At 41.6% G+C, this 27,095-nt stretch overlaps 1 protein-coding gene and 2 long non-coding RNA genes across 5 annotated transcripts; 1 reads left to right on the top strand and 2 right to left on the bottom strand.

Annotated features, from left to right (window-relative positions):
• Positions 1-250: 250 nt before the first annotated feature.
• On the bottom strand, positions 251-4,484 carry LOC123077105 (uncharacterized). 3 transcript variants are annotated; one of them, XR_006436426.1, is made up of 2 exons: positions 4,281-4,481; positions 251-615 (listed from the first exon to the last, which is right to left on the bottom strand). It is a non-coding gene; the product is annotated as an uncharacterized lncRNA (long non-coding RNA). The 3 variants fall into 3 exon arrangements; XR_006436425.1 differs by lacking the exon at positions 4,281-4,481 and adding an exon at positions 716-910; XR_006436427.1 differs by lacking the exon at positions 251-615 and adding an exon at positions 3,726-4,176 and having other exon boundaries at positions 4,281-4,484.
• A 6,386-nt stretch (positions 4,485-10,870) lies between these two features.
• On the bottom strand, positions 10,871-14,568 carry LOC123073924 (uncharacterized). Its single transcript, XM_044496912.1, has 4 exons — positions 13,749-14,568; positions 13,360-13,648; positions 11,569-11,630; positions 10,871-11,480 (listed from the first exon to the last, which is right to left on the bottom strand). Exons 1-3 carry the CDS (start codon positions 14,418-14,420, stop codon positions 11,611-11,613), a joined length of 981 nt encoding a protein of 326 aa, XP_044352847.1. The 5' UTR covers positions 14,421-14,568; the 3' UTR covers positions 10,871-11,480; positions 11,569-11,610.
• Positions 14,569-19,881: 5,313 nt separating this feature from the next.
• Positions 19,882-21,161, top strand: LOC123073922 (uncharacterized). Its single transcript, XR_006435795.1, has 3 exons — positions 19,882-20,066; positions 20,192-20,332; positions 20,842-21,161. It is a non-coding gene; the product is annotated as an uncharacterized lncRNA (long non-coding RNA).
• The last annotated feature ends 5,934 nt before the right edge of the window (positions 21,162-27,095 follow it).

The following is a 27,095-nucleotide window of genomic DNA, read 5'->3' as shown; positions in this document are numbered from 1 at the left end:
CTCCCTCTGTATCTTAATGTAAGTTGTTTTTACAGTTTAATTCAAATTACAAAAATATATTATATTAAGGTACAAATATAGTATTTGATTGCCCTTACGATACTGTGTTAATTAACGTCATTGCCTACTTGTCAACCTGCCCTCGAAAAAACCATTGAACGCCCCGGGTGGCACCTTGCGCCATCCTAAATGTGTTTCTTTATTCTATCTTTTCTAATTTTGGTGTACGGCCGATGCAATGATCACCGTGTCTCAAGATATATGGTACTCATTAATGCTAATAGCAGGCACATTGTTGTGGTGATATAATACACACATTAATACAATACACAAATCTTTGGTTGACAGGTCATAAATAGGGACAACGTTAACAAATAAGGACTATGTATTTGGAGGTGTACCAAGATTGCTTATTGTCATCTTTCACCGTTTCTTGGCTCGATCGCTTCAGCGGCACTTATAGTTAAGCAACAGGGCAGCAGCAGGTTTTTTGTCGAGGCAGACTGCTCCGGGGAGCGGCTGGACGCAGAACTTTTTGCACCGCGGCTCGGTGCAGTTCGGGAAAAACCTCGCGTAGCACTTCCCCGGCACGGGGAAAGCGATGGGCTTATCCTTCTGCATGGGCACAAACAGAAATGGTAAAATATTATGAGTACCAGATCATCCGCCCGATCTCAATGACGCCGCGAATAAATGGCAAAAATAATCAACCGACCACTTTGCGGGCGTCGCACGAGGAGAGGAGAAGGGTGGCAGCCATGACCACCATGAGGGCGGCCACGACGAAGCTCAGGGAGCTCGTGTTCTTCTTCAGGACCGCCATGGTGTGCGGTACAGGAGGAGGCTAGCTACACTTACGTATGTACTAGAGTTCTTTGCCCTCGTTGTGTTTGATATAAGAGTATTGTTCGCGCTGCTCTTCTCTATATATATATTAGGCTAAGAGCTCTACTCGATCTGTATCATGAGCATAGCATGTTGCCTAGCCGTTCCTTCCAAGTTTCAATCACCCTCTCACACCAAATGCATGATCCAAATATGTTTTTCTTAGAACAATGATCCAATCTGGAGAGCTCCTAACCGGCGCCTGAAAGGCAGGCAGGAACATGTAGCTCTCGGTCGCTAGCCAATTTCATTAGTTTTTTCATCGGCTCGTACACTTTAGTTCGGCTCTTCCTGTCTGCTCGGTAAAGGAGAAAACCGGCTCTCGTCTTCCTTATTTTGAAATAGTTGAACAAATAGAAGAAACATTGATTCTCAAAATGTTAGCGAGTTTTAAAAAGTCCATAAATTTGAAAAAAGTTCACGATGCCAAAAAAGGTTTGCGAATTTGAAAAAAGTTCCTGAATTCAAAAAGTCTACGAAAGCTAAGAAATGCATGAATTCAAAAAATAATTTTGAATCGGAAAATCCTGCGAAGTCAGAATTTTTTACAAATTCGAAAGAAGTTCACAAATTCAGAAAAGTTTGCGAATTCAAAAATAGTTCACGAATTTGAAAAATTCTGCGAAGTCAAAAAAAGTTCATGAATTAAATAAATGTTCACAAAATTTGAAATGGGCCGTGAATTTTAAAACTGTTTGCATTTTTTAGAAAAGTTCATGAATTTGAATAAAAATTTCATCAAATTAAAGAGAAAGTAAAGATAATGAAAAAAGAACGAAAAAATGATGGAAAACTAGAAGAAAATAGAAAAAAGGAAAAAAAAATCATCGCAAGCTTGCTTCCATCTGACTCCCAATGCGAACAAAACTCAAGGCCTATCTTGCCCTGTTCCGACCTTCAAGCTAACCTGGCATTCGGCTCGCTCTAATGGGCCGGATCAGTAAACACCAGTTGCTCAAATGTCCTGACACGTAGGATTTGAGCACGGGAAGCCCTACGTGTCACTTAGTGCAGCCCAGTCGTTGAATCGCACAGGGGAACGACCCTAGAGACAAGAGGTGGGACGGCCCATACCGAGCATAATACACTGTGTGAGCCAACTAGTTTTGCAAACCTTCTAGAAGGTTTGTTGAATCAGTTTTTTCTGTTTATTTTTTATTGTTTCTCCTATTTTTAATTTTGGTGTTTATTTGATTTTATTAATTTCTTCACTTTTTAAAAATTTAACAAATTCGAAGAAAGATCTCAGTTTTAAAAAATTGTTTGTGTTTTTCCAAGAAATCACAAATTTGATTTTTTTAAAAATTTCGAAAAATCTTCCGTATTTTAAAAAAATGTTCTTCTTGTACAAAATGATGTTTGCGATTTTATAAAAAAATGTTTACATTTTTTAAAATTCGTCGACGTTTTAAAAAAATGTTCACATTTTCACAAAATGTTAAAACTTTTGATTTTTTTCACTTTTTCCAAAAACGTTCGCAATTTCAAAAAATATTGGATTTTTTTTATTTTTTAGTTTATTGAAAAGTTGCTACTTTTTTAAAAAATTCATATTTTCAAAAACTGTGCACAAATTTTCAAAAAAGTCACACTTCTCAACATTAATTTTCCCATATTTTTTAGAAAACCCGACCGCAAACACGACAATGTGCGGCCCGCAGCGAGCCCTACCACGGGGCGCCAGCAAGGGCAGCGCGTATTGCGCCGGCGTAGTAGCCACCGCTCGCCTGCTAACATCATGTTACTTTTTCTGTTTTGTTTTTTCTTCCATTTTTATTCTTTTTTTCTTCTTTTGCTTTATTTTCCACTTTGTTTATATCCAGAAATATTTTTATATATATAGCGGCGGCAACATTGAAGGAGAAATCCTAGCAGACGGAGGTGTCGGGGGTCAAAGGGAGGGGAAGAGAAGTGATGACCTAGGTGGCGGGAAGCTTGGCTGGCCGGGGTTGGGCGCGCCCTCGATCTGGGAAGCTCTCCCCTTTGGGAGAGGGGGATTTGGACTTGGCCAGGGAGAAGATGCCTGAAATTTCACGCACTTTCTCGCTGCATGTCATGTCTCACTTTCGCCAATAAGTGGACCCAATGTGTGCAGAACTAAATAAATGGCGCGGGGAAGCCAAACATATGCCACGCTGGCTACCAACCTTAGTTGAATTTGTTCCAAATTCTTTTTTGCCAGAAAATTATATTTCCCTAGGGTATCCTGTTCATGCCTTTTCTTTCCCTTGAGGAGGCCAATGAGCTCTAGGTAAAGACCTTGGTCGTAGGTAAAACAATAGTTTTTAGTAGTGTAACTGTGTTTGGTTATGCTACGTATCCTAATTTTGTTGTATAATCAACGCAATGATCACTCTGGTCACAAGTTACTTACTTATATATTGACCAATGCATATATATATTCTCTGCATCTATGGGGCTAATTAATGTTGATATGTCATATGCTAGCGAGCGCATTGTTGTGATGATATAACAGAATTAATACAAAACATATATCCTTGTCTAAGATTTGACTGATATATTTTGCTTGCAGGAACTAAATTAATGGTTGCCAGTTTATGTAGAACGTGGGACAAGAATGTTAGCAGCCGTTAAATATATAGAGGTTAACCATCAGACTGAAAGCCTCTCTCTCTGGGATCGACTTGATCTCTCCGCTATATCCTTTGTATTTGATTGCCCTTACGATGTTGTGCCAACATCATTGCCTACTTGTCAACTCGCCCTCCAGAAAGAAAAAAACATCGAACACCCCCTGTGTGGCACCTTGCGACATCCTAAATGTGTTTCTTTATTCTATCTTTTCTAACTTTGTCGTACGACCGATGCGATGATCACTCTATCTCAAACCAAATGGAAGTAATTAATCTTGATCACAAGCACATTGTTGTGGTGACATAATTATACAATTAATTCAATACATAAATCTTTGGGGTCGACAGTTCATAAATAGAAACAACATTAGCATATACTACCTTTGTTCAAAAATAAGACGTTTTTGCAGTTCAACTGAATTGAACTGCAAAAAAGCCTTATATTTAGAAACAGGGGTAGTATATATTTGGAAGTGTACGAATATTACTTATTGCCACCTTTAACTAGTATTTCTTAGCCTGACTGCTTCAGCGGCGCTTATAACTAAGCAATAGGGCAGCAACAATGGTTTTTGTCGATACAGACGGCTCCGGGGAGTGGCTGGACGCAGAACTTCTTGCACCGCGGCTCGGTGCAGTTCGCGAAAAACCTCGAGAAGCACTTCCCCGCCACGGGGAAAGCGGTGGGCTTATCCTTCTGCATGTGTGCACACAAAAAAGAAAAAATATTATGAGTTTCAAATCACCCATCCGATCTCGACGACGTACGCCGCGAATAAATAGCAAAGTTAATCAACCGACCACTTTGCGGGCGTCGCATGAGTAGAGAAGGGTGGCAGCCATGACCACCATGAGGGCGACCATGACGAAGCTCAGGGAGCTCGTGTTCTTCTTCAGCATCGCCATGGCATGCAGTACAGGAGGAGGCTAAGCTACACTTACGTACGTACTACAGTTGTTGCCTTCGTTGTGTGTTGATATAGGAAGTATTGTTCGCGTCGCTCTTCTCTCTCTATATATATTATTAGGCTGAGAGTTCTACTCGATCTGTATCATGAGCATGGCATGTTGCCTAGCTGTTCCTTCCAAGTTTCAATCACACTCACACCAAATGCATGATCCAAATCAGTTTTTCCTAGAACAATGATCCAATCTGGCTCCTGACCGGCGCTTATAGCGCCTGAAAGGCCGGCCGGCCCATGTAGGTCTCGGCCGCAAGTCAATTTCGTTAATTTCTCCATCGGCTTGTACACTTCAGCTCGGCTCTTCCTGTCTGCTCGGTAAGGGAGAAAACCGGCTCTTGCCTTCTTTGATTTTGAAATAGTTGAACAAATAGAAGAAAACATTGATTCTCAAAATGTTAGTGAATTTTAAAAAGTCCATAACTTTGGAAAAAAAATCAAGATGCCGGAAAAGGTTTGTGAATTTGAAAAAAGTTCCTGAATTCAAAAATGTCTGCGAAAGATAAAAAATGCATGAATTCAAAAAAAAATTCAATCAGAAAATCCCGCTAAGTCAGAAAAAGTTCACCAATTCAAAAGAAGTTCAGGAACAGTTCATGAATTCAGAAAAAGTTTGCGAATTCGGAAATAGTTCAGGAATTTGGAAAATTTTGTGAATTCAGGAAAAGTTCACGAATTAAAAAATGTTCACAAAATTTTACCGTGAATTTTAAAATTGTTTGCAACTTTATAAAAGTTCATGAATTTGAATAAAAAGTTCATGAATTTAAAGGGGAAATAAAGGAATAAAAAAGAAAAAAGAACAAAAAAAGGATTGAAAACTAGAATAAAATGAAAAAACAAAAACAAAAAAACGACTGGCAAGCTTGCCTAAGAAGCTTTCCAAACCTTCCGTGACAAACAAAGTGCGGTACCAAATGGGCTGGAAGCCCTATAACTGACGCCTTAACTTCTAAATAGAGTTCCCCCAAAAATTGCTAGCCGTTTTCTTTCCACCTGACTCCCATCACGAGCAAAAATCAAAGCCTATCTTGCCCAGTTCCTACCTTCAAGCTAACTTGGCATTCGACTCGCTCTAACGGGCTGGATCAGTAAACACCAGTTCCTCAAATGTCCCGACGTGTGGGGCTTTCCATGCGCAAATCCTACGTGTCACTCAGTGCAGTACAGTCGTTGAATCGCACATGAAAACGACCCTAGAGACAAGAGATGGGACGGCCCATACCGAGCATATTACACAGTGCGAGCCAACTAGTTTTGTGAACCTTCTAGAAGGTTCGTCGAATCAGTTTTTTCTGTTTGTTTTTTTCCTGATTTTTATTTTTGGTTTTTATTTTTCTTTGTCTTTTTTTTTCTATTCTTCACTTTTAAAAAAATTCACAAATTCAAAGAAAGATCTCAGTTTTAAAAAATTGTTTGTGTTTTTCCAAGAAATCACAAATTTGAATATTTTATAAAAATTTCAAAAAAGTTCCGTATTTTTAAGAAAAAATCTTCTTGTACAAAAGTATGTTTGCAATTTTATAAAAAAAAATTAAAAAGCGTTTACTTTTTTAAAAATTTCTTGACGTTCTACAGAAATTTCACACATTTAAAAACTGTTCCGTTTTTTTTCCAAAAATGATTGAAATTTCAAAAAATATTCGAAAAAAAGATTTTTTCAGTTTTTTAAAAAATATGCTAACTTTAAAAAAAACATATTTTCGAAAACTATGCTCAAATTTTCAAAAAAAGTCACACTTCTCAACACTAAATTTCCCATGTTTTTTTAAATCTAATGAAAAGTACTAAAAACGGACCGCAACTATGGCATTGTGCCGCCCGTAGGGAGCCCTACCACGGCTTGCCAGCAAGGACAGCGCTTATTGCACCGGCCTGGGAGCTGCGGCTCGCCTGCTAACATAATGTTACTTTTTTTGTTTTGTTTTTTCTTCCGTTTTTATTCATTTTTTGCTTTATTTTTCACTTTGTTTATATTCAGAAATATTCTTTCTATATATAGGGGCGACGACATCGAAGGAGAAACCCTAGCAGACAGTGGTATCGGGGGTCAAAGGGTGGGGAAGAAAAGTGATGACCTAGGTGGCGGGGAAGCTTGGCTGGCCGGGGTTGGGCGCGCCCCGGATCTAGGAAGCTCTCTGCTTTGGGAGAGGGGGATTTGGACTTGGCCAGGGAGAAGATGCCCGGAATTTTGCGCACTTTCTCGCTGCATGTCATGTCTCACTCTCGCTGATAAGTGGGCCCAATGTGTGCAAAACTAAATAAATGGCGCGGGGAAGCCAAACATATGCCGCGCTGGCTACCAAGCTTAGGTGAATTTGTTCCAAATTAGAATTAATACAAAACATATATCCTTGTCTAAGATTTGACTGATATATTTTGCTTGCAGGAACTAAATTAATGGTTGACAGTTCATGTAGAACGTGAAACATTCCTATTTTTGATTGTAAATTAAGGTTATATGTAATTTATATCCCCTCCCCAAATAGAATAAAATAAGTGTCAATCCTTGTTGGTGAAATTATTGAGGAGCTAAATAGGAACATCATTAACGGATGTGTACTGGAAGGAAGTGTAGAGAGACTTCCATTATGGGTGAAGTTTAAAATAGTAAGAGAACTTGCTGACATGCTTATGTCCATCTAGTCGATAAACAACAAACTTGTATGCAAAATGTGTCAACACGCAGGTATCACACCATGTTTGTTCAACCTTCATTAATTTTGATATGTCTCCACGTACACGAACGAATGAGACACACAATGATAAAATCGTTAAAAATATTGCCGAAAAAACTGGTTTACAAAGATTTTAGAAAGAGTCTGATCTCCTGCTTATATTATTGACATCTCCATTTTCTCCTAGATAACGGGACAACAACAGTTGTTGTCGTCATTGCAGAAGGCCGCGGGGACCGGCGGCATGTCGTCGCCGCTGCAAAACTTCTTGCACCGCTCATCGGTGCAGTCCGGTAAGTGTTTGGAGTAGCACGAAGCAGGCAGGGGAAAAGCACGGGGCTCAACCATCTACATACATGTGTAAATAAACGAACGATAAAAATGCGCACAAATTAGATATCTAATCTAAAAAAATGTACTCCAACTTCCGATCTCAATGACTGCGACATTGCTAATTATATATTGCAAATTTAATTGACTAACCTGTTTGCGGGCGTCACACGAGGAGAGAAGAGCTAATTTTTTTTAAATAATACATTTTTTAATTAATTTTCATAAATATTACGCTGGGTAAATTTTTTTTAAAAATAATACACCGTCGGCCCGCTGCAGGCCGACTGGGCCTAGTCGGCCCACAGCGGGCTGATTGGACTCCAGTCGGCCTACAGCTGGCCGACTGGCCCCTGTCGGCCCACTGTGGGCTGATTGGGTCCTGTCGGCCAGCTGTAGGCTGACTGGAGCTAATTGGCTCGCTGTGGGCTAATTGTTTTTGCAAAAAAATTAGGCATAAAAATATATGTTTAAAAAATATTAATTATGTAATTAAAAAATGTTTTTGATGTATAAAAAAATGTACAATATATATATGCAAAAAAGTTGACATAAAAAAATGTTTTAAAAAGTGTTAAGCATGTATTTAAAAATTGTTAAATGTGTGTATAAAAAATGTTCCTTATTTATAGAAAAAATATAGAATGTGTATGAAAAAAAGTTGACACCAAAAAAATATGTTTGAAAAAAAATGTTAATCATGTATTTGAAAAAATGTTCCTTATCTATACAGAAAATATAGAATGTGTATGAAAAAAAGTTGACACCAAAAAAATATGTTTGAAAAAAATGTTAATCATGTATTTGAAAAAATGTTCAACGAGTACACAAAAATGTTTCATGTATTGGAATGAAAGGTTAAACGTGTATAAAAAAATGTTCCAGCTCCGGATCCGGTATGGGAGCATCACGGACCTAAGTATGATTGGTTGCTCTTTTTGTATGGAACTGGAACATTTTTTTTCAAACATATTTTTTTGGGGTCAACTTTTTTTCATACACATTCTATATTTTTTGAATAGATAAGAAACATTTTTTATACACACATTTAACACTTTTTAATCATGTATTTGAGAAAATGTCAACTTTTCAAACATATTTTTTTGGTGTCAACTTTTTTTCATACACATTCTATATTTTTTGTATAAATAAGGAACATTTTTTATACACACATTTAACAACTTTAAATACATGCTTAACACTTTCTAAAACATATTTTTATGTCAACTTTTTTGCATGTATATTGTACATTTTTTGTATACATCAGGAACATTTTTTTATACACGTTTAACATTTTTTAATTACATAATTAACATTTTTTCAACATATTTTTTTATGCCTACTTTTTTTGCAAAAACAATTAGCCCACAGCAAGCTAATTAGCTCCAGTCGGCTACCCAATCAGCCCACAGTGGGCCGACAGGGGCCAGTCGGCCAGCTGTAGGCCGACTGGAGTCCAATCGGCCTGCTGTGGGCCGACTAGGCCCCAACGGTGTATTATTTTTGAAAAAAATTTACCCAGCGTAATATTTATGAAAATTAATTAAAAAATGTATTATTTAAAAAAAATTAGCGAGAGAAGAAGGGTGGCAGCCATGACCACCATGAGAGTGGCCACGAAGCAACATAGGGCGCTCCTGTTCTGCTTCACTATCATCATGATCGATGTACCGTAGAGGAGGAGGCTAATTGCACTTACTCGTACTACAATGATTTTCTCTGTGTTGTTATTTGAGATTTGCTCTGCTGTTTATATAGACCCGTAAGTACATTGGTGTTCCTGCCTAGCCAATTATAAGTATGAATTAAATGTTATAATTAATGCTTTAGTCAAAGTAAGAAATAAATGGATATATATCCTTTTTTTAGAGGGAATGGATATATATGTTGTGTATGGATATGTGGATAGCTACTGCATGGATGCTCATGGAAGAACATACTACTCCATCTGATCCAAAATAAGTGTCGCAGTTTTAAACTAAGTTTAGTGGAGTAATTATGATTCATTAGTACATATATCTGACGATGATTTTTATTCAAATTTAAGTGTTTTTTAAATATATTTGTAGCCGCAAAATACGTTAGAGTACCTATTACTTCTTGCACTTTTTATTTGAGAATTTTTACACTTGGTTGAGTGGAGAATTGAGCCCACAAATCACACTACTGCAGCCCACTTGCTTCATCATAGGTTAACCCCAAAAAATAAGGCTTCTCCAGGGAAACATCTGTCCGTTCACAGAAATGCAAATGGGCCGGCCCAACTAGCATGTCAGCTCTATGGGTAAAGCATAGCCCAAATTAGATTTTTGTTATTTTACTAGATTAAGAGAAAATAAAAGGAAATCATCACAGTTTTTTTTTGAAAAAACTCAACCCCATAAGTTAATCAATTAAAATGTTAGTAAAATAATTCGATACAACAAACGCCATGCAGGACGGAAAACTATTATAAATAACACCCTTGGACCTATTGTCAAAATTAAATTTCGCAATCTGACGTGCTACCTCGTTATCTATTATCAAAACTAAATATCACTCTTCGTTCGTCTTCGTTTAGATGTTTACAAGTTTGATCCTTCTGATCTACGTCTTTCTTCATCGGCGATGGTTGCTACTTTGGTGCACTAGTCCTATGAGGTCTTAGCATGACGACTTCCCGACTTGCCTTGCTCCGGTAAGGGAGGGGCGATGACGGTGGTGCGCCTTCGGCTCGCTCCAGTGCCTGTAGTCGTCGCTAGGTGGTCTACGGACATGGTTGTATTTTTTATTACCTCTGTTGTTCTTTGTACTGCAATGATTGAAGATGAATAGATTGAGTTTCTCGCAAAAAAACACTAAATATCACTCATCAGTGCTCATCTTGCTTTATCTATTCTTTTCATCCTCATAGTGCAAATCATAGTAGGATTAGAAATCAGGTAATCTCTTGGTGAAGGACCATGTTAGCTATGGTTATCCTGGACAGTTGTTTGAGCAAGGATATGAATGCCATATAGTCTTTTTTAGCCTTCTTAAGGCCTTTGTTTATTTTTACCTGTCTAAGGTATATTTTCCTTCCGTTGTGAGAGCCGCATCTTGGTTGTATGACCCTTGTATGTATGCATTTGTTATATTTGTGTGTGTGTGTGTATATATATATATATATATATATATATATATATATATATATATATATATATATATATATATATATATATTATATTGTAATCTTTTGTGCAATTGTATTGTAATACCTGTAGTTCCACCCACATGGCGTATGTGTCGTGACATTCGGTGTGTTTGGCAGATGTCCTGGGGTCGATACTACACATTTACTACCAGAGGTGCTAGACTTGTATAGTGCCACTTTTGCTGGGTGCGAACTTGGTGCACTCGGGTGCATCACCCCCTGATATGCAAAAATAATAATAATCAGAAATTCAAAAAAAGTTCAAAAAATCTTGAAAATTTCTGGAAATATACATGTCCAACAGTTGTGCCCGTATAAAAAGTTTCGTGAAGGAATACCTTCCAGCGTATTGAACGCGACCGAAAAGAAAATGAAGACTATATACAAGGTACTGTACATGTACAGTACACTAGGAAATTTGTTTTTTTTTGTCTGGGCTGAACTGAAGTTTATTCCAGCCCTAAACTTTTTATACGGGTACAAGGGTAGGTCAACTTTGTATCCAAAAATGTTTCGGGATTTTTTTTGTAATTACTAAATTATTTTTTATTTATCAGGGTGTGATGCACCCGAGTGCCACAAGGGATTTCCCCACTTTTGCTCCGTTACATCCGCCCACGAGATGGCATGGTTGCAACAAGGAATCATTGACGTCGAAATTCTATAATATGTGACATGTAAGAGATTGTGCAGAAACATCTCTATGTCACTCAGACTTCAATGAACGAAACCAAAAACCTGAGAAATAAATGTATACATGGTTTCACGGCTCTTCACCTACACCGCCCAGATCTAGCCCACATAATGAAATGGTCAACATGCCCAGATAAAAAAAAACTTTACAAGAAGCTCCCTGTAACTGAAAAAAGAACAGTGAATTTTCGTAATTAGCAAAAACAGAAGATACAATATAGACAACACATACACAATCTTGCAGTTTGCTTTACCTTATGCCGTACACATCCTCCAAAGCTTGTGGACCATAAATTTTATGAAAAAGATCTTGCCGCTGAAAATGATTCAACATGAAAGAAAACTGTATTAGAGGGTGACAGTCTGTATAAGGATCATAGCGCAGTCAATAATGTGGAGAATGGCTATGTTTTGAAAAATAGTTCCGTCTCGTCCAAAGTATTTAGAAGTACATAAAAATCTAAAGATCAAATGTGAGTGTCAACGTTTTGATCCTTTCAAAATAGTTTATATGCTAGCATGCGAGCTTTTTCATAGTGTCAAACTCATCAGATTTTCTATAAGTTGAGGTTGGCGTCCCCTGCCTCCAAATAAGTGATTCTAGATCTTTGACGAGCCATCATTCCATCCACTGAACAAAGTCCGAGCAGCTTCCTTTTTAATTCTCTTGAAGCCATGTCTCAGAGAAATGAAGAGTGCAACTGTCTTTCACTTGATCCAGTCGCCCAGACAATTTTTCTTTTATATTACCAAAGATTTTGGCACTCCAGATTTGAAGAGTTTTATCTGTGATGAAACTGATCTTGCGACATAGTCTGATCAATGGGTTAGAGCTGGATATGACATAGACTGATTAGCGGGTTAGAAATAGCACAAAGGGCTGGATTTGTCTGCGCCAAGGAGTCCACATTTCCCTGGATAACCAACAAAATTCAAAACGTAATCTGCGACACCCAACAACTTTGTGAACTGTGGCGAGAAGCAATGGGCAGTGGTCGGATGTGGTCGAGGAAATTCCTTGGAGAAAACTGTCCGGGAAGAGATCATGCTACTCCGGAGAGGCCAACATGCGATCAATCTTGTAGAGAACCGTATATATTGTTGCGTTTGTCCATGTGAAAGCACGGCCATTAAGGTTAACATCATGCAACAGAACATCACTAACCACTTTATTGAACTTACCTATCATGCGCCTATTAAGGTTGCGATTATTCTTATCTTCGCACTAACAATCAGGTGTTCTCATAGCCTGAGAGGAGCCACGGCCCTGAAGCACTTGACCTTATTGTTCTGATCTCCCGTGCATGTAGCGGCCATTGATTTTCTTGAAGATTCACATGCATTCATTGACTACTGCTTATAGTTGGTCAGACTCTTCTCTCACTACTGTTCTAGCTATGCTCCACCATCCCATGCTAGTATTTCGTTTTATTCCCAAGTCTAAATATATTTTATCTTTTCAACCGGGCGTTCATTTTATGATCCATTTGCATATTTGTGTTTATGATGACGAGGACTTTAGAAAGAGACCACTTTTGATTATATTTCAACAAGTTTTAAAATTCACATTTTGAAACATGGTGAAAGACGATGGTACACTCTGGAACACGATGCCCCAAATGAAACTGGATATAAACTACTCTTAGTTACTAACTTTTACATACTGTATGAAACAATTTAAAACACACTAACACATGATGAAACACTTAGGTAAACAGTGTAACATTATGATACACTATGGAACATGGCTAGCCATACTGAAACAATAAGATTATTTATGCGGAACCGAATAACACATTATTGATTTTTGGTAAGATCTTGCTGAAAAAGCACATCTGTGTAAACATAAAGCAAAAGAAAATTTTATTTCAAAATATATTAGGCATCTATTTGTTTGAATGGAACTCAATGACTAGAGAATAGCACATGCTAGGGGATAGAAAAAACACTATAGATGATACAATGGACCCACAAAGCAAGAATACAAAATATATGCATGCATGCACAGGGAGGTCCCGTGTATGGTGGAAAATCCTCTCTCATACCTTTTGAGGACTCGCGCACGAGCACGACATGCATGGCGTTGTTGTTGGGTGGCAGCTGCAGGCGAAGCGGCATCAACTTGCTTGTGATCGGGTTGCGGGAGCAGATGATCACGTCCTTGAGCCCCGTCTCGTCCTGCAGTCTCTCCAGCAGCTCCCCAAGGCTTGTCCCGTTGAACAGGAACGAGTGCCCCTCATCTCCCTCACGCACATAGCCACTGTCATCCGCAATATGGTAGTGGATGTGCCGCCCCTCCACCTTGTGCACCGGCACCGAGAAGGAGTCCGCCGACTGCGTCGACGATGGAGAACCAAAAATAGCAAAAGCGTAAGTCGGTGACCCACCATTGGGTTGTTGGACTCATCGTGCAGGAACAGGTGCGCGTACGGACCTCAAGCCTGGAAAAGCCGACCGGGGGCGCTAGGGAGCCGGGGGGAGGCGGCGGGGGCTGCGCTACGACCGGAGTCGATGTACGGTGGTGCGGTGGCGCAGGAGGCCTGAGCGCCCCTGTTGGCAAGGGAGCGGGCGAGGGCGAGGGCGAGCGAGAGTGTGGTTTGTAAGGTAGAGGAGGAGAGTAGGCGGTGGTGATGGGATCGGAGCATTGAGGCGGGTGCACGAGCACCTGCACGATCTCGATGCACCAGACGACCCAGCCGGCATGGCGGTGGTGGGGGACGTCATGGGTGACGGAGTTGCGCAACGGCGGGAGGCCGCCGTTGGCGCGGAGGAAGTTGCCGTAGCGAGTCTGGAGGCGAGCGTGCCTGCCTTCGCCGACGGGGACCCACTCGACGGAAGAGTCGAGGCGGTGGGGCAGCGTCTGGATCACCTTGCGTCCGGTGACGCCCATGAGGATGGGCTCGTTGGAGGCGGTGAGGTAGCGGCCGTAGCGGCTGCGGAGGCGGATGACGCCCGGCGCGTTCGGCACGAGCTCGACGGTCCACCGCGCGTTCGGGGACGCGGCGTTGCGGTCCTGCAGGACGTGGGACTCGTCCTCGTCGGCGTACATGTACTTGTTTTGGTGGCTCCGCAGCCGCACCGTCTTGGCGCGCTCGAACAGCTCCATGCGCGCCTCGGCCCGGCGTGACGCTGTCGCGGCCGGTGACCCTCGCCTCACGCGCGTCCGCGGTTAGGGAGGGTTGCCGATGGGGACGACGGCTGCGGCACGTGGCGATACGCCCCGGGCGTTGCGCTGCGCCGCGCCACAAACCATGGGACTCTCGGACACCGAATATAGCTTTTCCTAACTCATCGGAGCCCTTTGCATGTGCATGGCCCCTCTTTCTCTCTTTTCCTTCTCACACAACACATGCATGCCTACATTATCTTTCCTCTCTGCTCAAACTTCGTTACTTTTAGTTTTCTTTTGACAGTTTAGATGGCTCGTATCTTTAAAATCAAAATTTTGTTTTTGAAACTTTGTATATATTTGAACTCCTCACGCCAAGATCTTTAGAACAAGATCAGTCTTGGATCATATTTAACACATATTTGTTAACTGAAATTGAAATATGGTTTTTTAGAAGCTTATCAGTGTTTTCAGTGACGAACTTTGCTGGAAACAGTGAAGAACTTTTCATTTTCATTGTAAGGTGCTAAATAAACAGAATCAGGAGTTGAAGAACATTCTGAACGGTGGGTCTGTACTTTGTTAAAAATATTAAAGAACTTTGCTAGAAAATATATTTGGAACCGAAAAACTTTATAAACATCTTGCCCGAACTTTAATGAAAAGTTTAAGGAACTTGTTTGAGCACGCACGATTTAATTTTATCTTGGGCTCGCAATTTAATTTGAAAGTTATGGCGACACATTATTTTCCTAGCAAATATCTAACCATATTTCTTAGATGAATGAAATCATAAATTAACCATGTACTTAATGGTACAGTAGTCCACCGAGGCCTTCTGTATCCCGTGTCAGATACTCCCTCCGTTCCTAAATATAGGTCTTTCTAGAGATTTCAACAAGTGACTACATACGGAGCAAAATGAGCAAATCTATACTCCAAAATATGTCTATATACATCCGTATGTGGTTGTCCATTTAAAATCACTAAAAAGACTTATATTTAGGAACTGAGGGAGTAGTATATAGTACAATTTAAAAGGCAAGTGAAGATCTTTGTGCTGGAAAATGGGGCCTATTTATTTGACCTGCATGCTTGATAGTTAGAACAAAAAAAAAATCCAGATTTCAAAAAATATTCATGAATTTTATTTTTTACTAGATTTCAATAAATGTTCATGGCTTTGAAATTATTCATGATTTTAAGACATGTTCCTAGATGTCAAAAAATGTTCACGGTTTTGCAAAATGTTCTCAAATTTTGCATGCACAATAAACATTTGTGAAAGTATGGCACAATTTTTTTTAGAATTTTTAGAATTGTTTATAATTATTTTGGATTTTACTGCTCCTGGCTATACTATTGTGGGGCTAAATTAATGTAGGTTTTTGTCAATCCTTGATGAAATTAATGTGGGGCTAAATAGGAATGTCGTTAACAAATGTGTATTGGAAGTGTAGAGAGACTTGCATTTGGGTGAAATTAAAAACGCCAATAGTACTTGCTCACATACTCATGTCCATCTAGTCGGTAAACGAAAAACTTGTTTGTGCTTATGCTGTAAACACGCAGGTATCAACCATTTTTGTTCAAGCTTCATTACTTTTGATTTGTCTCGACGTACACGAACCAATGAGACATACAATGATGAAATCGTTACTACAAAAATTGCTGGAAAAGCTGGTTTACAAAGATTAGAAAAGGTCTGATCTCTTGCTTATATTATTGGCATCTCCATGTTCTATTGGATTACTTCAACGGCGCTTATAATTAACTATATGGGACAACAACAGTTGTTGTCGTCGTTGCAAAAGGCCCCGGGAACCGGCGGCATGTCGTCGCCACCGCAGAACTTCTTGCACCGCTCCTCGGTGCAATTTGGAAAGTGTTTGGAGTAGCACGAAGCCGGCAGGGGAAAAGAATGGGGCTCATCCATCTGCATATGGGTGCAAAGAAACAAACGATGGAAAAAAAGTAAAGATTAGATATCTAATCTGACAAAAAATGCTTCATCATCTGATCTCGACGGCGACTTTGCAAATTAGATAGAAAATTTAAGTGATTAACCTCTTTGCAGGCGTCACATGAGGAGAGAAGGGTGGCAGCCATGACCAGCATGAGGGCGGCCATGAAGCAGCACAGGGCGCTCGTGTTCTTCTTCAGCATCACCATGATCGATGTACAATACAGGAGGAGGCTAACCACACTTAACGTAACTACAGCTCCTTTTCTCCGTGTTGTTATTTGTGATTTGTTGTGTTGTTTATATATAGACCCGTAAGTACATTGGTGTGCCTGCCTAGCTAATTTTAAGTATGAATTTTTATTAATGCTTTAATTATAGTAACAAATAAATGGATATATATCTCTTTTTGTGGGGAATGGATGTATATGTTGTGCATGGACATGTGGATAGCTACTGCATGGATCCTCATGGAAGAACTTATTAATTGTGATTAATTAAAACATATATTTGATGACCATTTTTTATTCATATTTAAGTGTTTTTCAAATATATTTTTAGCCGCAAAATATGCTAGAGTAGGTTTTTTTATTTGAGAATCTTTTTTTAGGGGTTTTTATTTGAGAATCTTTGTTCTCTGCATTTGGTCGAGTGGAGAATTGAGCCCACGAATCACAGTACTGCAGCCCAGTTGCTTCATGGGTTAGCCCCAAAAGTAAGGCCTATCCAGGGAATGTCCGTTCACAGAAACGCAAATGGAGCGGCCCAACTAGCATGGCAGCTTAAAGGACAGCCCAAATTAGATGTTTTTTTTACTAGATTAAGAGAAAATAAAAGGAAATCCCCAATTAAAGGTACCCAGTGGTGGAGCATCATCAGAACCACCCCGGGCACCGGTACCCCTTCCAAGTGAAATGTGTTAATCTTCCGCCCACTTTGACCACCCTAAGTTTTTATAGGCCATGCTCCCACATTTTGACACACTTGAATTTGGTTTACGCTCCGCCACATTTTGACACCCTAAAACTCCTCTAATGGCGACAAGTGGCATAACAGCGGCGCGTCGGCGGCTCGTTCTGACAACGGCAATGGTCGTTCGGTGGTCCATGGACCTCGATGTAATTTTTATTATGTTTGAGGTGTTTTGTACTTCCGGTGAATCTTTATAATAGATTTGATCCTTTTCGCAAAAATAAAACATATACGCACCACTTAGCATCACATAGAGTTTTGGTAAATTTTCCCCACGAGTTGAAAGGGATTGAAGAGTTGTCAGGTTTTTTTTTGTGAAATCTATTTAAAAATAGCTCTTGAACCGAGCAACCAAATTATGAATCGTTTTTATCATTGTGTCTCTCGTATTGAGATCTTCAAAACTAGATCACATATTAATAAGTTTTAACAAGCTTCTTTTGGATGGACCTTGTACTCCTGAAGATAACAAGTGCTTCTCGCAGTAACTTAGATACTTATACTCTCCCATACAATGCACTTTTAAGCACTACAACTTGTATTACCATGCAATGCAACTTGTGCTCCCTTCATAGTACACACATGTACTTCACCCATGGTGCAAACATGTACTCCCTAGCGCGAACATGTACTCCGTGTTGTCCACATGGACATATACTCCCTAGCGCAAACCTGTACTCCCCGTCGTAAACATGGACATGTACTCCCTATCGTAAACATGGACATGTACTCCCGTAGAAAACTCAACTTTTTATTTTCTTTTACTTTTATTTCATTTACTTTTCCACATTAAGGGTAATACAAATGCCACAAATTCATTCCTTGTTAGCATTTTTATATGAAATTTCACTATTCTATGCTTATTCATGCATATTATAAAAAATCACAGTTTTATGTGTAAACAATGTGCAATTTTTATCATTATTTAATTATTTTATTTTATTTCTTTTTAAAGGGTAATTCCAATTCCACTAATTCATTTTTCTTATAAATATTCATTTTTTGATTTTAGTTTTTATTTTATATTATTTCTTATTTAAGGTAATACCAATGCCTCAAATTTAGTCATTCTTAGAAAACTCCTTTTTTGCGAATATTCCACTATTATATGCTTATTCTTGCATTTTATAAAAAAAAACCACAATTTATCTGTAAATTATCTGCAAAATTTGTGATTACTTTTCTTTTCATTTTCCTCTTCTTAAAGGATAATACCAATGTCACTAATTCATTCGTTTTTAGAAAACTTTATTGTATTATTTTATTTCATTTTAATGGTGCCACTAGTCAATTCCTTCTTAGAAAACTTGTGTCTCATGCTCGATCGACTTATAGACATTACTTCATGTGACTGCCAAAGGAGATTTGCCCCCAAAGAACGATAGATATGTTTTGCCAAAGGAGATCTGCCCAGAGCGCAATAGAGGGGGAAAACATGTGCCAAGGAAGATCTGCCCAAAAGTACCATTCTGTGCTCATATATGCAGGATTCCCATGTATTTGCGGTCCATAAGGGTTGGTGTGCTTCGTCGTCCAAAAAACATGTTCCGCGGGCAAGATCAAGTTCGTGGCAAAAAAGGAACTAGTGCTTAATGAGATCTGCACATAATGCATTTGCCAAAGGCCAGATTTGCCCACAGTACAGAAGAGGGGAAAAAACATGTGCCAAAGGAGATCTGCCCAGAAGAACTACGTGTCACATACATATATGAAGGATTTGAATGTTCATAAGAGGCTCAATTTTCGGCTCTTATCTTGCTACCTAGCTTAAACACAGCCACACAGTGACACAGGTACGTACGATCGACAAAGCAAAGCCAGACCAGAAAGCGAAAAAGAAAGTTAAAGAAGAGACACAGTCCCACACATGCATGCATGCATGGCATGCACAGCGCACGTACACGCTCAGTTTAGAAGCTCGAACAGTGGCTCGAGCGCCGCCTGCGCGAGGTCAGCAGCGGCCACGGCTGCCGCCTGAAAGCGCTGGTGCACGAAGGACAGGAGCAGAAGAGCCACGGCGGCAACCCAGAGCAAGAACCCGGTGACGGCGTCGGCGCCAGCGTTGCTGCTCGGAGGGGGCGTGGCCCGGAGGAGGAAGGAGACGGCCAGCAGCATGTACGCGGCGGCGTAGAGGCGGAGGCGGCGCTCCATGTTGTGCTGACCATCGTCGACGCCGGCGTAGTACTGCTGTGCCGTCGCTAGGAAGAGGTTCCGGAGGAAAGCCGCCATTTCTCTGACTGTGTTAAGCTGCAGTGTATACCGGGCTGTTGGGATTAGTAGACACAGTTAGGGTCAATCGTATATATAGACCACATGACGTTGGAACGATCAAGTACAACGAAGAACATGACTCGGAGCTCATTGTTTAGTAGAGTTGAATTGAGTGTGATGACAGTTTGTACCTGACAATAGTTGATTAATTTCCAAGGTTAGATAGATTTATTTATAGATGTAGGAAGGGGATCAGAACGACTAGGATAGAATCTGAGCATGTGTTGCAAAAATAGAAAAAAATGATGCTGGACCATCAGATGAGAAATCGATGGCACAGGTCCGGACGGAGTGATCTCTGCACAAAATTTGCAAAAGGGTCCGATTTGGTTTCGATGCCCTCCCGATTCAATCCCAAATCCCGTACGCAGCGGTGTCTCGCAGGACGAAAAATCGTCCTCGTCGGCGGCGGCGGCCCAGATCCTGAGCCAAGCTAGGTAGGCTAGCACGCCCAGCAAATGTGCTGATCCATCTCCTGTCCGATGGCTCCTAACCGTTTGGTCGCCGGCGGCGCAGTTTGAGGCAGATTAGATCTGATTCCTCACCTCCTCCCCCCTCTCAGGCTCCTGGATCAGCTCATGGACGTGCTCCCTCCCCCTCTTGCGACCCAGCACTAGCTCGACGGTGGTGGACTCCTCGCCTCCTTCCCGACCGGCCGCTTTTAGGTGCTACGAACACTCCACCAAGGTGGTTTGTTCTTCAGGTAAATAACTAAATATATATCTCTATAGTTTTATTTTCCTTTTACTTGTTATCGTCAAATCTGATCATGTCTCAGTGACGCATTTTTAGAAATTAGATTAATACTGCCTCATTGGGTCGAATCACTGAATAAATGATTAGGTTGGTACAAGCAAACGAGGATAAACTTAAACCTATGCCTATGGTTCTATAGATACTGTGAAAATTAGAACCATACGACTAGAGTTGGCATTTTGGAGAAGTGACACTGGCCGTTAGAATGTTCAGCTCCCATGCCACTTAGATATCTGAGTACTATTTTTTTCAGAATTCCAGATTTGCAGGCACTGCAGTGACCTGGTTCAAATATTAAGTACATTCGACACAAGAATATCTGTAGCATAACTAATTCAATTCACCGGTCAGTGATCAGTAAACACATGAGCACACTATGATCTTCATGTCGACAATTTCCGATACTTCTTATTAGTTACTAACTATTACTATTCCAATCTGAAACATGAACACCAGTAGGAAAGGGAAATGTCACTCACTCTGGCTCTGCGGAGCGGCTCGATGTCCCATGAGACGTAGACCCCCATGCCGCCAGGGCCCTCGAGGAACTCGACCCCGTCTGCGATCATCATCCAAGCGTACCTGACCCGGTAGAAGTCAAGGTCCAACAATGTGTGAATGCCAAGGTCCAAGGATTATGTAATACTGAGAAAGGGGCAAGTTGTAACATGCTCATGTCTGTCCTATATTAGTAGAGATTGAATTGTGCTGCACTATTGCAATCTGTGCTCCTTTGGTGATGGATATATCGGTTCATGTACATTGTTATTTGTATATCTCACTTGCCTTGTATGGTACTCCCTCTATAAACAAATATAAGACGTTTTTAGGTCACTATTGTTATTGCAATCTGTGCTCCTTTAGTGACTTAAAACGTCTTGTATTAGTTTACAGAGGGAGTGCTATGCTACTATACTTTTGCCTTCCTTGGTGTGCATCAGGGATATGATTTGTTGATATCTTGATTCCAGATGGTTTATTATGTGATATGTGCTGCAACAGCTTTATGTGTGATATATACTCGTTTATCGAGTGTTCAGTACCTAATCTGAAGAGAAAGAGGATTTGCTATTGGGTACAGCTTTAGTGTTATGGTAGCTCTATCCATATCTGAATATCTACATTTGTTTAATGTCAGTAGCTAATCTAAAGAGATATTTTGCTATTGGTTATTGTTTGGTGGTTTCATAACCATATTTTGTGTTTTCAATATGCAGTCCTGCCGGGTGTTCTTTTTATGCTTCCTGATTCCTATGTTGATGTGAGAACAAGGACTATGGTGGTAAGCTTATTGCTTATGTGCTCTTTAGCCCATTGTGTTGTCGAATTTTATGCTAGCTGTTGGTAGGCCATACTTTACGATTTTCCTTAAAGTAGAATTGGTGAATCAGGTTTGCGATAGCTGATTCCAAGTGACTATTCCCTTCCAGTTAATCTTATCGATTTGATTCTACGTAATGAAGCAATACCAGTTCTGTGCAAATTATGCACTCATTGCACAGTTGGATCCAATGGAGCACGGCGAAACAATTTTATTAATCAGTGTTAAGGTTGCAGTCATAAAATGATCCTTTTGGAAAGAATGATCCTTCCATCATGATTTGCTTGGCTTTCTATTCAAAGGCTCTATACCATTCTCAGACTGTTCACATGCCTCATGAATCATTACTTGTACAAGTCTAATTGCTCCTTTCATATCTGAACTATATACTACCCTTGTTCACATTTCTGTTCTCCATCAAGAAAATTTCAATAAATGTGATTTCTTTTTGTACCAGAGTAATTTTTTTAGAGAAAAGGTGTCGGCCGAGCCCGAGAAAAGGTTCGAACCTAACCCGGCTTTGAATTAACAAAGCCATCAACCGGCCAGGATTACAAGTAAGCGTACAACAAGTAAAGAAACAAGAAACGACAAAGATACAGAGAGCTGTAGCAGCTTACGACCTATTTGAGATACAGGCAAACAAGAGATGGTAATAGGAGCCTAGCCAAGATCACCAAGGTCAGACGCCCTGAGTAGTAGCCACACCAGCAGCAGGGTGAGGGCAGCAAGAAACCAGCATCGACAACCAACAGCTCCTTGCCTACTCCCGCAGAACATGCCAAGGACAACAAGCCACTCGCTTCTACCTCCGAAGAAGACCACTCACTAGTAGAAAAAGGGTCATCTGTCCCGGTTGGTAAGGGCCTTTTGTCCCGGTTGTTGAACCGGGACTAAAGGGTCGTTACTAATGCCCTAGCCCTTTAGTCCCGGTTCTTACACGAACCGGGACGATGGGCCTCCACGTGGCCGGTGCGGCGAGCCCAGGCAGGAGGGCCTTTGGTCCCGGTTGGTGGCACTAACAGGGAGCAATAGGCATCCACGCGTCAGCATTTCAGGGGCTGTGGTTTTTGTTTTTTTTTGAGGGGGGGGGGGGGTTGGGGGGTTTGGGGGTTAATTTAGGTGTTTCATATATTGTGTTAGCTAGCTAATTAATAGAGAGAAGTGTCCTCTCTTATCTCCGTGCTTGGTTGACGCTATGTACTATATACGTATAGAGAGGACTAGACACGCTAGCTAGTAAGCAAATGAAGGAAACAGAAGATCGTCATGAACATATATATGCATACAGAGAGAAGTGATATCGACCACCTCTTCTTCTCCGAGAGATTGGTCGAACAACAAGTTCTCGTATATCTATCCGACACTACCGGCTACATATATACAATAATTATCTCTTACAATATAATCTCCTAATTATATATGAACACAGGGTCCACATAGTATTCTCTGTTTTCAGCGATCACGTGGTCAAGGAAGAATGCCGCCAATTCCTCTTGAATTGCTCGCATACGATCTGGTGGTAGGAGTTCATCCCGCATCCGAAAGATCTAATTTGAAGAAGGGGTCAATACACACACACACACACACACACACACATATATATATGAATAAATGAAACTCAACACAAATGATGGTAATAGAATAAAATTGTGAATATTATTGCTTACGCACTTCATATTGTTCGTCAGAGTAGCCCCGCTCACAGGTCGTGTAGCGGATGGACTCGCAAACGTAGTATCCACAGAAATCATTCCCTTGTTCCTGCCACAACCACTTTACAAGAAATATAGGTCAAACAAACTGATAAGCAAGCATGCTAAATTGTATTGATGAAACTAGCGCTTGAATCACTAGGAGATGCGAGGAACATGCTACTATAGTACTTACTTTCGGGTGTCTAAATTGCAGCTTCTTCGGCAGTCCCGGAGCTTTTTTGGTGAATTTTCTCCAAACCCTGCCAGACAAAGAAAACAATTACTTGATATCAGGAAATGAACAAAGTTGCTGATATGGTGGATAATGATCGATTTAACTTACTTCTCGAGCATTTGAGTCATGTCCGCATAGTCCTGGGGATCTTTTCGTCTCGAGTCTAAGACGGTTACTAGTCCCTGCTCAAGATTAATCTCTAGGAGAATATAGTGGAAGCTGCGCACGCATGCATAAGTCATCAATTACATTACTATAACCTGGACTAATAAGGGAAACCAAATATGCACAAGACAGTAACACTCACTTGAAGTTGTAAGGAAAGAGTATTATATCTTTGTTTTCATTTATTACCAACGATCGTAGCAAGTTGGCCTCGGTATTTTCGGCATGATATTTAACCTCAGTTGCATCTATGAGATTTGTGTTAATGAATCCACTATCACCGATTTGTCTTTTCTTCAATTCGGCGATCTTCAATCTGCATAATATAGTGAGGATAATTATAAATACATGCAATGAAAGAGCTGACCTATATACAGAGACTTAATGACAGAAGTAGTACTACTTACAGACAGTAGCAAGTGATCGTTGATTTATCGAGGGCCTTTTGATTGAAAAATTGGAAGAACTCCTCAAATGGAACATTCAACAGTTCAATTCCAACGAGGTCATGCTCCTCTTTAACTCTCAGCGTCAAAGTATTCCTCCCCCCAGACTCTCTGCAGGTATTCATGTACCAATTATGTAATCTTCGCATCATCGTTGTTAGAGATCTTTCATCTTTGACGAGAGGCTTCCCGTAATGGTATTTGTGTTCGTCCACCTCCAAGAAATCATAATGTACATCGTCGGGCAGGTAATCTCCAAGATTGCTATGACCGGGCACCATCCTCGGATCATTAGCGACGATGTCGCTAGACACCTTGAGCGGGGGGCACGATTGGTTCGCTTGTTCGCCGAGCTGGGCAATTTTTTCCCAGCTCGTCGTTCTTTTAACCTTTGATCACTGACAGTACTTCCCGACCGCTCCGCTTCGACAAATGTCTTTGCAATAATGCGCTCATAGTTGCCTTTCGGCAGTGACTTTGGTGGTTTTGTCAGGGCAGCCAGAGTGCGCTTCGCTTTCACCGGATCTACCTTCTCCTCCGGAGGTGGATGTTTCTTTGCTTTCACCCCTTCAAAGAAGTTCGTCACTTCGGCTCGCACGATCTTCGTGGTTTCCTCCTCGGTCCTCTCGTATGGTAACTTCTCTAGAGTCTTCAGAGAAGGACCGAATCTGTATTGCCTCCCGCCTCTGGCTGTACTGCTAGACGCCGGCAGAGCAGACGGATCGGCTGCGGCTGTCTTCTTTCCTTGCTTACGAGGCGGAGGAGGACTACGACGCGCCGGAGCAGCCGGAGCGGCGGCGGGTCTCTTCCGCCCTTGCTGACGAGGCGGAGAAGGAGGAGGCTGGCTGCTCGGGCGCGCCGGCGCAGGCGGAGAAGGAGGCAGAGTGCCCTGATCACTCGCCGGAGGAGGAGGCGGAGTGCCCTTACTCGCCGGAGGAGGAGGCGGAGGCGTCCAGTTCGGAAGGTTGATGAGCTCCTTCCGCCATAGGCATGGAGTCTTCAGAGCAGAACCCAGCCGAGTCTCCCCTTCACCGGTAGGGTGGTCAAGCTGGAGGTCCTCAAATCCCTCCGTTATTTTGTCCACCGTCATCCTAGCATATCCTTCTGGAATCGGACGACAGTGAAAAGTTGCACCGGGTTCAGGAGGTCGAACAGAGCCGACAGCCGCCTCGACTTTGAAGTTCTGCCATTGCGTCATAAGGTGGCAATGTTGAGACTCCGTGATAGCATCCACGGGGTAGCTAGCAGGAGCCATCAAGACATGCTCCGGCTGAAGCAGCTCGATGGAAGCCACGCTGCTTCTCCGCTGAGATGGCGGGGTAGTTTCGGCTGGTCGCTTGCTGCGAGCTACGTCTCGTTCCTCTAGTGCTTGAACCCTTTCGTGCAGCTTCTGAATTTGGGTCCGCTCCACTTTTGTCCTCCTCTCCTGGCATTTGTAACCGCCTGCGTCTGGAAAACCAGCCTTCCACGGAACAGAGCCTGGCGTGCCTCGTGTCCGTCCAGGGTGCTCAGGATTCCCGAGGGCCACTGTGAGCTCGTCGTTCTCTCTCTCTGTCTGGAACGAACGTCCCTTGCTGCGCTGCATCGATATAGTGCTGAAGCCTCTTGACTGGTATTCTCAAAAGCTCGTCCGTCCAAGCGCACTTCCATCATACAGGGTCCAAGGTTCCGCCAGCCTCGAAGAACCAAGTCTGGCAACGGTCTGGCCAGTTCATTGTCTCTGGTTCGATCCCTTTATCAAGCAGATCATTCTCAGCCTTGGCCCACTTAGGCCGGGCTTTGAGGTAGCCACCTGACCCCGTGCGATGGTGAAGCTTCTTCTTCGCAACATTTTTCTTGTTTGTCGCTGACAACTTCTTCTTTTCCGATGTCTTGTGGGCCACAAATGCGGGCCAGTGATCTCTGATCTTCTCATATTTGCCAATGAATTCTGGTGTCTCTTCTTTGTCGACAAACGTTTTCAGCTCATTCTTCCACCTCCTGAATAGGTCTGCCATCTTCTTAAGAGCATGAGACTTGATTAATTGCTCTTTAACTGGCTTCTCCGGATCCTCCTCTGGCGGTAGGGTGAAATTTGCCTTCAGCTCAGTCCAAAGATCATCTTTCTGCATATCATTGACATAAGACACCTCGGGGTCTTCCTTATTAGGCTTATACCATTGGTGGATGCTGATCGGGATCTTGTCCCTAACAAGAACCCTGCACTGAGAAGCAAATGCTTCCTTTGTCCGGATGGGTTCAATCGGTTGGCCTTCGCGCGCGATTGCTGTGATCTCAAACCTTTCATCCGAGCGCAACTTTCTCTTTGGGCCTCGTCTCTTTACCGAAGTTGTGCTCGATCCGGAGGGCTAGAAAAAAGAAGAAAGACGAGAGTTAATTAATATGTGTACATACCAAAACAATGAATGCATCAATTAGCTAGTCATCACAGGCTTAACTAATATATTTACCTGGCCGGACTCTGTTCGGTCACCGGAGCCGTCACCATGGGCTCCTTCTTGCACCAGCATTGGGTCACCGGAGCCATCATAATCATGTCTTTCCTCCTCCACTCTTCGATCACCGTAGCCTGCTTCTTCACCTGTTCTTCAAGACCATCATTGTCATTAAGATACGACAAGACATCACCTCCGGCGAAGATTATGTCCCCCAACACCTCTTCTGCTTCCTCGTCTCGTCCGTGCTCCATTATTTCTGCAAATATTACAACATGGCAATTATTACACAAACATGACAGCAGGTGGATATATTAGTGCAAACGTAGACCTAACTTATTCCGGGTTTGGGGTGGCCTCGGCAACGCTTCAAGGGTAGGGGCGCGACGGGAGGGGGTAGGAGACCGACAT

This window comes from Triticum aestivum, chromosome 3D (assembly GCF_018294505.1).
Source record: "Triticum aestivum cultivar Chinese Spring chromosome 3D, IWGSC CS RefSeq v2.1, whole genome shotgun sequence".
Lineage (NCBI taxonomy): Eukaryota > Viridiplantae > Streptophyta > Magnoliopsida > Poales > Poaceae > Triticum > Triticum aestivum.
The sequence above is the reverse complement of the archived record's forward strand: the minus strand, read 5'-3'. Positions and strand labels throughout refer to the sequence as shown.

Excerpts from the sequence above, each read along its gene's own strand:
- LOC123073924 (XM_044496912.1), bottom strand. The coding sequence starts at position 14,420 with ATGGAGCTGTTCGAGCGCGCCAAGACGGTGCGGCTGCGGAGCCACCAA. Across the intron at positions 13,649-13,748 it reads TCGGCTTTTCCAGGCTTGAG|TCGGCGGACTCCTTCTCGGT; the intron begins GTCCGTACGCGC and ends TCGTCGACGCAG. Across the intron at positions 11,631-13,359 it reads CGTGCGCGAGTCCTCAAAAG|CGGCAAGATCTTTTTCATAA; the intron begins GTATGAGAGAGG and ends AATCATTTTCAG.